This window comes from Ascaphus truei, chromosome 3 (assembly GCF_040206685.1).
Source record: "Ascaphus truei isolate aAscTru1 chromosome 3, aAscTru1.hap1, whole genome shotgun sequence".
NCBI lineage: Eukaryota > Metazoa > Chordata > Amphibia > Anura > Ascaphidae > Ascaphus > Ascaphus truei.
In genome coordinates, this window is record NC_134485.1 from 63251081 (window position 1) to 63266458 (window position 15378).

General features: G+C 44.4%; 1 protein-coding gene across 1 annotated transcript in view; it reads right to left on the reverse strand.

Annotated features, from left to right (window-relative positions):
- Nucleotides 1-15378, reverse strand: part of TRPV1 (transient receptor potential cation channel subfamily V member 1) — a 165772-nt gene that overhangs the window by 114969 nt on the left and 35425 nt on the right. The window contains exons 3-4 of the mRNA XM_075594144.1: nucleotides 6635-6787; nucleotides 1169-1309 (exon numbers count right to left, since the gene is read on the reverse strand). Of these exons, the coding sequence (XP_075450259.1) occupies nucleotides 1169-1309; nucleotides 6635-6787 (294 nt within the window). The remainder of the gene's footprint in view (nucleotides 1-1168; nucleotides 1310-6634; nucleotides 6788-15378) is intronic.

The window sequence follows — 15378 nt, forward strand, 5'->3', positions numbered from 1 at the left end:
GCCCATGGTGTTATTTCTTCCTGCGGCCTTACACGTGATGGGAAATAAGCAAACATATTCAATAAAAGACAGTATGACTGAGGACTGTACCAAGGACTGTACCAAAAGACTGATGACTTTACCCAGGCATTACCCTCTTTAATGCCAGAGGGCCTGCAGTTACAGTTGTAGGCTCCTCAGGTAAAAAAAAAAAAAGGGGGCTGATTATGTCTGCTCTAGGTTTATTAAAAGCACATAGGGTTGAAAATGTTAAAATGCATAAGCAGAACAAAATCTCCAATCAACCACTTCAGCATATAAACTATTCCCTCTGTTTTTGACATTAAACAGGAGTTTTCAGGATCGCTGACCTGAGAAACATCTCTAACATCTCTCTAAAGCACTACATAAAAACTAGCAGCGCTATACAAGAACATGCTATTACTGTATTATTATTATTTTGCCACTTTTGTAATTACATTAAAGGGCCTCTGTTCTAAGATTGTATTTAAAGAAAAAATGTGTCCATTATAATTCCAGTGCTAAAAAGTACTTCAAACCCCCATGTGTCTTATGTATGAAGACTTCATACATATAATGCAACATTTGTTCTTTTAAATCATTCTTGACACACTGCATCATGTTGTACCCCTACTTAATACAATTTAAATGAAAAATTATTAAAACAAGAACTATGTGTATTTTATATTTATAATTAATGTTAGTAAATATAAATTATTCATTTTTTTAGAATAGCAATATTGTGACAACAATATATTGTGGTGACCTAATATAATAAAACACCTGTGCTGCCTCAGATACATTTCTGTCTGGTAAATAGCAGCTTAGTTATGTGCTAACATTCTAAACTGATTTATTTAGGGTTTGCACCAAGTTAAACTTAGCAAACGATTTTTACGCATTTTCCACTTTTTGGGAACATTATTTTGGAGTACATACCATTAACATCTGTAGCCCCAGCACAGAGTATTTCTGTGCACCAAAATAAAAATGTTAAACTCATTTTTTTAAGCTGCTGGCTAACGTGAGAAATTGCCGGTTAGTATACATACGTGAACACAAGTGTCATTTAAAATAAGATTTCTGTGCACCAACTTTGCATTAAAACAAAAATAATGTGCGACGCTTAACATGAAGGCCCCAATGGCAGCTTCTCCAATTCTCTCACCAAAATAAAAGCCTGGTCTTCCTTTCGCCTTCCTGAAGAATTCTCCATCTGCCTTTGCATGGACATCTGCTCCATGTTGCACCAAAAGCACAACCAGATCCATATTCCTCCTTTCAATGGCAATGTGCAGTGCAGTCTGGCCTTAGGAAAACATTCCAACACATCCAATCAAGATCCACTTACTATAAAAGCACTGGGATCTAATTTAAGCATCAATTATTGAAAATAATCATGCTGCACTAAACGGAATGATGGTTATATTTATTTAGAAGCTTCTTCTACTTAGAGCTCATAGCCTCAAAAGGCATTATTTGTTTTTGTAATGTACAGTATGTAGTTGTTGATCTCATCAACTCCATTTGCTATTGTGGATTTTTCACATGTAATGCAATAAAAGAATTAAAGATAAAAGGTACAGTTCTACTGCAATGATAATTACAGAGATCGGAAAAGCAACAATATAGTAATGATGCCGGCACATTAGGTCTCATGAGCGAGAAGACGATTGTTGTCGCATCATAGTGCAAGCCAGTGGATATCAGCATATCTCAGAAGGAGTCATCTTCGTTAAACTTGCAGCAATAACAGGAAACAAACAATAATGGTATCATGAAGAAAGGCAAATGAAATAATTAAAATAACAAACATAGAACAGTACAACCGATAGAACATATATCTGTGACAGTCACTTTGTCCCATCATAGGGATATTGCAAATAAATACAGTATGTAGAAATTAGAGTAGAGAGAGATGTCTCAGTACCAATTAGGGCAACTGCAGTGTCCTTTCCCCTCTCAAAGCTGCCATCTGGTAGTGTTGTGTTTATTCAAAAGGTTTAAGTATTATTAACCCGAGCATGAAAAAGATTGAGTGAATATACAGTATGAACCACATTTTGTATGGCGCTTTTAGGTTCTCGACTCACCGTGAGAATCATACCGCTTATTTGGCAAGATTGTAAGGAGAAGCCAATCAAGTTGAGATATACTGTACAGTAGTTGGGGTCTTTGTTGAGTAAGACTCCATTGAGGTTAATGACATTTCTAATGCTAATAATAATCAGACTGAAAATCAGTGCGATTTCTGAATATCTATAAGACTTTACAGATCTGCTTCAGCCTTACTGATGCTTCCAGTATTATCCATACAGGGCCACAAACAAATTTCACGGGGCCTAGGACTACAATTTTGACCTGGTCCCTGTGACGGTAGGGGTAGCTGGGGGACCTAATAAAGAGAAATCCCAGCTATTTACCCCCCAAAAAAGTGTAACTTGGCTGTCCTAGTAATATTTCATCCAGCCAAATGTCTTTAATATCTAGGGAAGAACAAGGAATGTATAATGCACCATGTCTGTAAGAATGTATTTCAAAGCATGTACAGTATTCTGTCTTCCCTGGAACAATCCTTCCCCCAGTTTAGTGAATCAACAATGTTCATCTGATGTCCATCTCTGGGAAGGAGTGTGGAGACCATCAGAAGTCCATCTCTGTGAAGGAGTGTGGAGACTATCAGAGGGAGAGACACTCTGGGAAGGAGTGTGAAGTTGGACTATGACCAGCTGGAGGTACATGTCATTATGGCTGCTGTGTGCAGCACTCTGATATCCTGAAGCAGAGAAGCGGACAGGGGAAACCCTTTTGAAGTGGGTCCCTGCACCTAGGAAAGGTAGATCTCATTCCCCCAGACCTCCGTAAGTGTGTATATTTTTGTATTTTGTATTTCTGTGTGTTTCCGAGGATTTATCCAAAATAAACCTCATTTGATTTCACTGTCTTGTTTTGCCCTGTGATTGATCCCTTAAATATAAATGGTGTTAAAAGTCCTGGTCTTACCGTGACTGTCCCCTTACCCCCATGTCGGTGGCCCGGGTTTATGTAATGTACAGGTTATTTGGATGCCCTGCTGTTTTCTTTTTTCCACTATAAATGTGTATATAATGTTTACACTAAAGACGCAATCCAAGCCATTTTTTCCCCCTTCATTTTTATAATACATAATTGAAGCAGGTGATTTCTGGAGCTGAACCCCATTCATTTCAGCTCCAGGGACTCCCTGCTTCCGGAGGTACGTACCTCCACAGTGGGTGCCGGTAGCCACTCCAGAGTATATTTCTGCTTTTCAAAGCTGCCGGGTTCTGTTGGCCAATTTAAAGCAGTGATGTCATCAGCTGTGGCTTCCTATTGGCCCATGTGACGAGGAAGCTGAAAACTGCAGAAAACTGCAGGAGACACCAGCACCCCCTTCAGAGGTAAATACCTCTGGCAGCAGGGGGTCCCCTGAGTTGAAATTAAGGGGGTTCAGTTCCAGAGACCCCTTGCTTCAAAGTTGTATTTAAAAAAAATGGTTTAGATTGCCTCTTTAAACACATGCGTTTACCCACAACTATTTGCCCTCACAACAGAACCGCTAACAGCGACAATTCGCAACAACCAAGAAATTGCAGGAGTTAGGGTCGGCAAAGAGGACTATAAGCTTCGCTTATTTGCATGCAAAATGTGAAAGAAGTCTTGAGCACTGCAAAGATAGGCTGGGCTGGAGGCAGTAACATGAATTGTAGTTGGTGGGTGGTCACAGCAACAGGAACTCAGCCGGATACATGAATGAATAAAAACAGCTTTATTGCACTATAGTGCTGCGCATCACAAAACGGAGAACACCTCTGACGCGTTTCGTTCCGTGAAGGAACTTTATCAAAGAGTACAAAGATCTCTCACACTGAAGTGTTATATACATAGTCCCTTGTCCTGATAGGTCAATATATAATTGCATACAGATGATAACAATTAGCAATCAGTACTTATCATTACTGGGAGGGTCATGTGGACACTGCAGTGTATGAAATAGAACAAACATCAATACCAAATGGTAACATGTAAACATTACAAATTTAAACATATAATTTAAAATCAAGATCTGTGAATAGCAGCATATGTGATACCAAATAGTATCATCCCTGGAATTTTATTGTGAAAACACAAGGATAGAACATATATATGGGGATATAGTCCAATGGACAAATGTCAAGAAGAATTAATGAAGCATATTAAACCTAATTCATAGATAGATTTATAATGACTAATGTGCGTAGAGCAACAAATGATGCATATTGATAATGTATATCACAATTCATACCTTAGTATACAATGAGTATTGTGCATAGAACTTGTATTTCATGCCTGCAGATAATACAAATAATGCAATAGTTAAATCTAGAAAAGTGAAAGGGTAATGCGTCCCTAATGAACAGAAATTAACCCCTTAGGGTATATGTGAGGTGCATTAGTATACACACTCCCAAGACTCCCCACTTAGTCAACCCTGTAGGAAGTGTTTCAACTCCCATTCAACATTGATCCCATGGGGATGGAGAGATGTTAATCATCCTGTGCCCAGACATTTCTCTTCATGCCCTGTAGGTAGTATTAATAATTTTTCGTTTAAAGCTATAGAACATGTACCATGCCATCCCAGAGGTGGAAACAGGGAAAATACATTAAACCAAAGGGAGATGTATTGGATACACACTCTCAACACTCTCCATCCCCATGGGATCAATGTTGAATGGGAGTTGAAACACTTCCTACAGGGTTGACTAAGTGGGGAGTCTTGGGAGTGTGTATACTAATGCACCTCACATATACCCTAAGGGGTTAATTTCTGTTCATTAGGGACGCATTACCCTTTCACTTTTCTAGATTTAACTATTGCATTATTTGTATTATCTGCAGGCATGAAATACAAGTTCTATGCACAATACTCATTGTATACTAAGGTATGAATTGTGATATACATTATCAATATGCATCATTTATTGCTCTACGCACACTAGTCATTATAAATCTATCTATGAATTAGGTTTAATATGCTTCATTAATTCTTCTTGACATTTGTCCATTGGACTATATCCCCATATATATGTTCTATCCTTGTGTTTTCATAATAAAATTCCAGGGATGATACTATTTGGTATCACATATGCTGCTATTCACAGATCTTGATTTTAAATTATATGTTTAAATTTGTAATGTTTACATGTTACCATTTGGTATTGATGTTTGTTCTATTTCATACACTGCAGTGTCCACATGACCCTCCCAGTAATGATAAGTACTGATTGCTAATTGTTATCATCTGCATGCAATTATATATTGACCTATCAGGACAAGGGACTATGTATATAACACTTCAGTGTGAGAGATCTTTGTACTCTTTGATAAAGTTCCTTCACGGAACGAAACGCGTCAGAGGTGTTCTCCGTTTTGTGATGCGCAGCACTATAGTGCAATAAAGCTGTTTTTATTCATTCATGTATCCGGCTGAGTTCCTGTTGCTGTGACCACCCACCAACTACAATTCATGTTACTGCGACTACCGGTGTGGAGCACGCAAGCTACGAAGCAGAGCTGGGAGCTGACCTTCATGATTCCCCTCCTGATGAGTACATAGAAATTATTTACTACGCCCGCTCAAAGAGATTCAGGATCGCTGAGACCCAGGGCGCTCTCTACCACCATCCGCAGCATAGCTGCCGGCCCTCGGGGATGACGTCACACGCCAGCGCGACACCCGAGGAGACGAGACCAGGCACAGGCATTGAAGAGACTGGGTCGGGTAAGGGCAGCAGGCTTTTCCAGTGTGAGCACACGAGAGGGGTGGCCCTTTGGTTGCCTCTTTTCTTGTCTCGGATTTCCCCTGTGCACTAGCCCCCCACCCAGGTTGTACTACATACCGTTATCTGCCAGAGCCTGGCTGTGGTTCTCCTTCACACAGGATCTTTAAGCCTGCCCAGTAGCTGTTCACTTTCTGTTATACATGTACCAGAGACTCTTTACTCACCATTAATACCAGTCCTGTTGTGGATATTGCGAGCACCGGATATTTTGGGTTTATTCCCTTATACAACAAACTGGGCTGGAGGCAGGTATAAAAATCAATTATTTATTAGGCATAATAGCCCAAACTACATACAAACGGACAAGAGTCTTCTGATGCGTTTCCCGCCTCTACGGCGCTTTTTCAGTCATACCCTTCAATATAGTACAAGAGATCAAAAATGGAGCAAAAAATACTTTGTAATATAACGCAGTATGCAATGGTGTCTTTGAAAATCCGCCGCCCCTTGGCACATAGATGTGGCACGCGCCTACTTACCTGCCGCCCTCCTCCTTCTGAACCGCAGCTTCAAATGATGCCGTGGACGTCACCAACGTGACGTCACAAGGCGTCGCGTTGACATGGTAACGCAACGTCATGACGTAATTTGACACCAAATTTTGCCTCTATAGGCCCGTGCCTAATGGGAAATCTGCCACGCCAGTATGTAGAAGATTGTAATATATCGTACCTGACTTTTCCACTCCTTTTATTTTCTGTTCCCACATTTATTTAAATAACCAGTAAAAATTAAAGTTGAAATACATGCGTTTCATATCCTGGTGTTCCAGGTGCATTGCAGCGTCTTACCTCTGTAGTAGCTGTCTGTATAAGCTGCATTGATAAATTCTTTCAGATCATCTGTCTTCTCTGCAATGTCCAGCAACAAGGGGATGGTATTATTTTTACCATTACTCAAATTCAACATAGCTTTTAGCAAGCAGGTTTTCCCTGTTTCTGAATCTGAGGAATTAAAAAAAGTCCTGTATAATTTTGTGTACAGCAGTCAATAGCAAGATAACCTGTTGTGTATCATTAGAGAGAGCTGTAACATGCAGAGTGAATATAGGTTGATTTCAAGCCTAAATATTAATGATGCTGTATTGTCTATATATACATATATAGTCAGCAAGTAATTGGTTAAAATAAGTAATTTAGTATTAAGTTAGAAATTATATTGGAACATAATTAGCTGACTCTGCAAAGTTAGGGCAAGAGCACACATGGCGCTTCGCGTGAACATCCCCAGAAGACGGAGTGATCCTACAAGTAGCGACATCCAGATAACCGGCGGGAGAGAGAAGCACACTGCACAAGGCGCGCCTGCAGCCATAACGCACAGCTCGATGCACATTCTGCTGGCGGGGATTAATAAAGTTACATGGCGGGAGTGACACGTCCTCCCGCATCCCCTCCTTCCCTCACACTGAGGTGTTCGCCTTGGTGCATAGAGGGGGGGGGGAGGGGAGGGAGGAGAAAGATTGACAGCTGCCTTACAATAGCCGCAGCGGGGACCGGGGGGGGGGGGCGGGATGCAGCGGGGACCGGGCTGGGTGTGTGCAGCAGGGATCGGGGGGGGGGGGGGTGTGTGCAGTGGGGACCGGTGGGGGAATTCTGCCCCAGCTCATATTGCGCACAGAGAGTCCCCCGTCTCAATTTCAGCAGCCAATCAATGAAAACATCTGGACATTGATTGGCTGCTGAAACTGACGTCGCGCTGCTGCAGCCCGGAATCACAGTTTTGAAAGACTCCAGCTACAGCAGCGGCGACGACGCCGTCCTTCGCAGCCAATGGTAGTTTCAACAATGAACACTACCATTGGCCGCCAGGGGTCGGTGACGAACACGCGTGCATGAAAGCGCGCTCACGTCGTGTAGCGCGGTGTGTGCTCCAGCCCTTAAGCTAAACACAGCCAGGTATAGAAAGGTTTGTCTGCTGAGTTCAATAGTATATGATCAAGAGTTTGGAATCAAAGGTTAAATAGTGTCAAAAGACAATATAATAGAGATGGGTCTTGAAAGATAAGGAACATAGGATTAACTATAGTTACTTAGTTACAGAACAGAGGGGTTTCTGAATCAGGGTATATATTGCTAAAGAAAGAAACAGTGTTCTAAGGATGATGATTGACTAAGAATATTTGGGCTGATAGTGAGAGAAACATGTATTGTTGAAATCTATAGAGAGTGTATCTGGATATATAGAATTCAGAATCATTTACCATCCAAGCTAAGAACAACTAAGCTAAAGATTCTCCACTCTATAACTAAATTCTATATTACTGAATGATGTAACCGACTGAAATAATGCTATGAAAGATGTTTTCTATTGTCTGAATAAACTGAGAAAAGAACCGGACTGTGGACTATTTGATATATATTGAAAGATGGGACATTTATTTGCACCCATCTCATGAGCAAATGTGTGTCTTCTTAGAAGCTGTTTTGCTTTCCCTTGTTTATTTTTCTGTGTGCATTTGAATGTTGGTTCCTGTTATGTGTTGAGACAGGGCCTTTCCCCAGTTTAAAAGGGTAGTACATAAAGCTTGTCTGTAGCTGAGGAGTCCAGCAGAGAGCTGGTTGATTTCAGCTGGAGTCAATTAGCCAGTCTCCCGTTGGCTCATCAGACAGCTTTAAAAGTGTGTTGCACAAACTGCAAGGGGTTCTCTAGCAGAGAGGTATCTCTAGCACAGAGGGACTGTGCTGCCAGAGAGAGTTCCCAGGGAACCAGACCCTCTATTCCAGGATACAGCAGACCCTGGAACCTGCCAGAGGGTGCACCCAGCGGACACCATCCAAAACCTGTAACGCCGATATAAAGAGCCCTCTGCTTACAAAGGGTTAAGCCTGTTTAATTTGTTTTTGCATGCTGACAGGAAGCTGTACTGTTTAAAACATCATGCTAAATAAAAGCCAAAGCTTATTTTCCGTTAACGACGTCGCCCTGGTTATACCTCTGCACACGTCTCTTAGGCCCAGGGCATGGTTACTGCTTGCTGTCTCCCGCTTGCTGCTGCTTGCCACTGAGCCCCTACAGCCGCAATTAAAGCGGCTTTAGTAGGGGCTCGCGCATACTTTCCCTTGCTTGCTGAGGCGCGCTTGAACAGCTACCAGTGAAATTTTAAATTCACGCGCTGACTCCGCTCACGTGACGCCTCAGCAACCAATGGAAGGAGAGCAGGGAAATGTGAACGGGGTCTGGAGCCAGCGGAGTGAGTGAGTGTACTTTCTGCCCGATCCCTGTGGCTGTCAGCCTGCGGGAGATGGAGGGGGCTTGCGCTGCCGGGGGGGGGGGGAGCGGTTGATGTGCCTCCTTCTGCCCGATCCCTGTGGCTGTCAGCCTGCGGGAGATGGAGGGGGCTTGCGCTGCCGGGGGGGGGGGAGCGGGTGATGTGCCTCCTTCTGCCCGATCCTTATTGCTGTCAGCCTGCGGGAGATGGAGGGGGCTTGCGCCGCCGGGGGGGAGCGGGTGATGTGTCCCCTTCTGCCCCGATCACCGTAGCTGCCTCCCTGCCTGCGCGGGGGTTTGAGGGGGGTTGCGCGGCCATGGGGAGGGGTTTGTGTCCCGGAGCAGGGGTGGCAGCAAGGTGGTGTGTGTGTGTGTATGTGTGTGTGTGTATGTGTGCGTGTGTGTGTGTGTGTATGTGTGTGTGTGTGTGTATGTGTGTGTGTGTGTGTGTGTATGTGTGCGTGTGTATGTGTGTGCATGTGTGTGTGTGTGTGCGTGTGTATGTGTGCGTGTGTATGTGTGCGTGTGTATGTGTGTGTGACGAAGCCGACAACAGCTACAGCAAGCTGGGCGAAACGCGTTGAGTGGACCAATTTTGGGCTCAGACACGACCCGTAGCTGACCAACTCTGCAGCCGTGACGTCATCATCATGGACGGGCGCTTTGACGGAGGCTCTGAATCGGCACACAGATCCGTGGAAGAAAGCCAGACACCTGAGGGAGGCGGTGAGCAGTTCGGGGAGCTTCTACTTTCTCCATTTGTGAGATACATGCTTGATTTTTACTGGCACATTGTAAGTGCGTATTTTACAGACCCGTTTTTTAAAATATAAAGTTTACCTTTTGATCGCACTATGTAGCTCTCTCTCTATTTTGCATACATCATCTTGCTGACGGAGTATCTCCAACAAGGGGGGTCCAGATCTTAGCCATCTACATGGGTGGCAACCCTATTTGCCAGCTGCCTGATTTACTCTAAATTCTTGTGAGTAGTACATCTATACGAGCCAAGACATAATCATTCCACATTCCAGAAACGTCTGCACTTATATTTGTGTACCTTGTTGTTTTTTTTCCCCCCATATGCTCCCCCTGGATGTTTGAGAAAATTGTGTATGTGTGTGTACCAGTGTGTATGTGTCTGTGTGGTGTGCGATGTGTGTGCGAATATATTTATCAAAGTTGCACAATGATAATAAATAATTTATTCTCACATGTCTTTTTTTTAATTTTTAAAATATTATATAATATATACACACACACACACACACACACACACACACACACACACACACACATACACACACACACACACACACACACACACACACACACACACACACACACACACACACACACACACACACACACACACACACACAGGTTCCCCAGTGACACACAAACACACAGACCACTTCAAAGTGACACATACACACACACTGACAGCTACCAAGTGACACACACACACAGTGATACCCGCCTCCCAAGCGCTTGCTGTCTCCTCTGCAAGGACAGCAAAAAGCTCCTGGTAGAGCGAGCGGCAGCAAGCGAGAGCGAGCAGCAGCACCAAAGCGCTTACTATGTCCAAGGCCTTACATGTGTACCGAAGTGTTTGGCTGCTGTTGCTGCAGCTGAATAAAGAGACGGTTTCTTGACCAAGCAAAGCACACTCTCCACACAATACCCAACAACACCATAGTAATTTACTTAATGTTTATATTGTGTTGACAGCGCACAAAGCTCTCTGCACACTCTTAGCACAACAACTATTTCTTTCCCCCTCCGCCTATTAATATAACCATAAAATAACGTAGAAACGTAGTATTCAACTGAAAATAAGGACCACTTGGCTCGCAGTGTCTGCCCATTTTCCTATCTGCTATTAAAGCTTCACCCTATTTGATCCTTGCCTTTCTTTCATTTTTAGCATAGCCTTTCATCTAAATTAAATACAATTAACATTGATAAAGATAATAAGACAAAATGGACCTTATTTACAAAGAGTTGCTACTCCATAAGACAACTTATATGCTTAGGGTGACCATATGTCCCGGTTTTGGCGGGACAGTCCCAGTTATTTCGGTCCTGTCCCATTTTTTTCAGTCCTGTCCCGGATTTTCTCATTGGCCCCATTTTTTAGTTGTGTTTGCAGTGCGCGGGGCGGCAGCGGCAGCGGAGGCAGTGAGGAGGACGCGAGGATACGGCAGCCCAGCCGGTGAGTATTTTCAGATGCCAGGGGGTTGGGTTTCTTATGTGAATATGTCGGGCCGCTGGGGATTGGTGGAGGATGCGGGGGGCGGGGCTTTGGCTCTTCCCTGCTTTCCCCCCCACCTGCCCCCTTCCCCCCGAGCCCGCTCACAACCGCTCGTGGCACTTCCTGTGCCTGCTGCTAGTGAGCGCGTGCTACAGACATCCCGCTCCTCTACTGGTGGCTGTGCAGTGTCCCCCCTTCTGCCCCGGGTCCCCGTGGCTATCCGCCCACCCGGGGTGATAGTAGGTAGGTGCGGGGGTGCAGCCGACAGGGGGGGAGGGGGTTGCCTCCTGCCTCTGCCTCCTGTCCTGGCGCTCCCTTCCCCCAACCCCTTGGTGTTGGAGGAAAGGCGCAGGGGCGGGTAGTGATGATACACTGCTGGCTGGTCGGATCGCCGGCTTTCCCCCCCCCCTCCGCCCCCAGTCACTTACATCCGGCGCTGCATCTCTTGCTCCACTTTGTGTGTGTGTGTTTCTGTGTGTGTGTATCTGTGTGTGTGTGTGTATATATATCGGTGTGAGTGTGTGTGTATCAGTGTGTGTGTATCAGTGTGTATCAGTGTATGTGTGTGTATCAGTGTGTGTGTGTATCAGTGTCACACTCTCTCTCTTTCTGTGTCACCCTCTCTCTCTCTCTGTGTCTCCCACTCCCTCTCCGTCTCCCACTCTCTCCCTCTCCGTCTCCCTCTCCCACTCCCTCTCAGTCTCCCACTCTCTCCGTCTCCCTCTCCCACTCCTTCCCTGTCTCCGTCTTCCTCCGTCTCCCTCTCCCACTCCCTCCCTGTCTCCCTCACCCATTCCCTCCCTGTCTCCCTCACCCACTCCCTCCCTGTCTCCCTCAGCCACTCCCTCCCTGTCTCCCTCTCCCACTCCTTCCCTGTCTCCCTCTCCCACTCCCTCCCTGTCTCCGTCTCCCACTCCATCCCTGTCTCCCTCTCCCTCCCTGTCTCCCACTCCCTCCCTGTCTCCCACTCCCTCTCCGTCTCCCTGTCTCCCACTCCCACTCCCTCCCTGTCTCCCACTCCCTCCCTGTCTCCCACTCCCTCCCTGTCTCCCTCTCCCTCCCTGTCTCCCACTCCCTCCCTGTCTCCCTCTCCCCCCCTGTCTCCCTCTCCCTCCCTGTCTCCCTCTCCCACTCCTTCCCTGTCTCCCTCACCCACTCCCTCCCTGTCTCCCTCTCCCACTCCTTCCCTGTCTCCCTCTCCCACTCCCTCCCTGTCTCCATCTCCCACTCCCTCCCTGTCTCCCTCTCCCACTCCCTCCCTGTCTCCCTCTCCCACTCCCTCCCTGTCTCCCACTCCCTCTCCATCTCCCTTTCTCCCACTCCCACTTCCTCTCCCCTGTCTCCCTCTCCCCCTGTCTCCCTCTCCCCCTGTCTCCCTCTCCCCCTGTCTCCCTCTCCCCCTGTCTCTCTGTGTCTCCCTCTCCCCCTGTCTCTCTGTGTCTCCCTCTCGCCCTGTCTCTTTGTGTCTCCCCCTGTCTCTCTGTGTCTCCCTCTCTGTCTCCCTCTCTGTCTCATCTTAACTGCCGTATACCTACACCGAAGTAACCTACCCTGCTTTCTTCCAGATCTGACTCAAGTTTCACGCGGGAGACATCGGAAGACAGGTAGGGAACACCTCCCCTCCAGTATAGTACCTTGAGCGACTGCGGATCAGGTAACATCCCAGGCGGGATTGCTGCTTTAGAAATTGTGAAGAGGGGGCATCCCGACAATGGTTAATGGTACAGAAATCATTCATATCTGGCTTTTTTTTGTTCGATTAGTGAGGCCATCCGACACACACCCACACACACCCACACACACACACCCACACACACACACACACACACGTAACTATGTAACAAGGACTAATGGTAGTAAAGTATAAGCGTAATATAATAAATAAACTGTTCATATAAAAAAAAAATGTGTCCCGGTTTTTCATTTTCAAAATCTGGTCACCCTATATATGCTGGAAGTCACCTTACAGCCATATTTGAGTGAATGGCCCGCAAATAACTATATTTTACTAATCCATGTTACTCCACAAAACACCTACCAGGCTGGAAGACAATTGACAGCACATTCACTTAAATGGGTCATAAAGAGCCATATTTACTCAGCCGTGTTGGAATGTGTCTTATGATGAAGTAGCACTATGTAAGTTATTATAGCCCTCTCTGGACCTCACCTGGCAGAAATCCAATCCCAAACTTCTGACTTCCATCCAAGAGGATGATTCTGACAAAATGAGAATATGACGTAAGGGGTGGGGTCTGACATAACAGCACTGGGATCTATGCAACCATTTTAAGTCAGCATCCATCTTAGGTTTTGTCTGAGTGAACGGGTTATGAGATGGACGTTTTTGAATGAGGTTTTTGCTTTCAACTTTCAAGTGAGAATAAACCAAGCAGCTAACTGACAAAACCTTGAAAATGAGGAACTCTGTTTTTGCCATGTTAAGTTTAAGGCAAAAGAGGGTCTTCCAGGATGAGATAACAGAAGGACATTCAGAAACTTAGGTTTGTATGGCAGGTGTAAGGTCAGGGGTTGAAAAGTAAATGAGGGTGTTGTCAGCATAGAGGGGATATTTAAACCTAAGAGATGTTATTAGGTCACCTAGAGAGAGGGTGTACAGAGAAAAGAGAAAAGTGTGGTCCACAGAGGCAAATGCTGCAGAGAGTAATAGGAGCAGAGTGTAATGACCTCTGTCTGGGGCAGCATATATGTCATCAGTTATTTTAATGAGAATTGTCTCCGTGGAGGGAGCAGTGCAGAAGTCAGATTGTAGAGGGTTAAGGAGAGAATGGGTGTTGAGAAAATGGAGCAAGCAAGAGTTAGTAGACAAGTTCAGTAGTTAGAAAGAGAGGTAGGGTCAAGCTTGCTATTTTTGAGTCATGGTATAACTAATACATGTTTTAAGGAGAATGGAAATGTAGCAGATTAGAGGGAGAAGAAGAGATCAACAGTGATGGTGACACTCTTTTGAGACAGTGGAAAAAGAGTCAAGGAAAGCAGGAAGAGAGTAGGAAGCAAAGTAGGATAGGAGGAAACAGAGGGAATATTCTGGTGTATGGATTCAACCTCTTGCTTAAAATAGTCAGAAAAGTCCTGAGGTGAGATGAAGGAAGAGTTAGTGAGGGTTAGACTTGTGAGTGTTGACTAATGGAGAGAAATAGGTTTGTGTAGCTTGAGAAAGGACAGAATTGCAACAGGATAGCATAAATTTGTAGTGAATGAAGTCAGTGAAACTATGAAAGTTCAAAACAGAAGGCATTAAAAAGAACTGAGTGTAGGGAAATAGCATGAGCGTGTGGAGTTATTTGTGTGTTAAGAAGTTATATAAACCTTAGCTATATAAAAGCCTGTGGGTTCATTTTTAAGAGGCCATAAAAAATGTAGTTCTTAGGGCTCTGGATAAAGCTCCATGTATTTAAACTTTAAGCGAAAGTTCCAATCCAATAATTATTATTTTTCAGGAAGAAGCCGTGGTGTACCGTTATCTTATCTTTTCAGGGTCAATTGGCGAAACGCCCAGAAACAAAATGGCTCTTTGCCCGGAAACAAGTCTTATAGAAAATATTTTTTCTTTAGTCAGATGAATATGCAGAGTGTCTTTAAAATGATAAAGCTGACCGTGTGCTCAGCACTGTGCAAAGAGAGTATATACAGCAAGACATTAGTGTGAAGTCTTATACAAAATCATTTGTCTATTAACTGAATGTGATGTATGTTATAACGAATTAACCATTTATTTTTTCCAAAGGTGTCCGTAAGCAGTGGTTATTGTAAAAGATTGCTGTGTAATCTAGAATGGGTTTACCAGGAAGGGGTGATTTGGGAGTCACCTCTCATTTGTGGGTGTGTCTTGTATATAGGGTTAAATACAGGGGATACATAATTGCAAAAGCAGTTACATAAGTGAATAAGGTATGCATTATGTAGAAGGCATTTCAATTTTTTAACAGAATAATTACAGTGGAGTGTTTGGGGTAAAAGCCAGATAGGGATTGGCTAGGAAATTTGTATGGGTAAAATAATGGCTTAATTGGGAGGGAATATTTTTCCATAACAGTGGATAGTATTGGG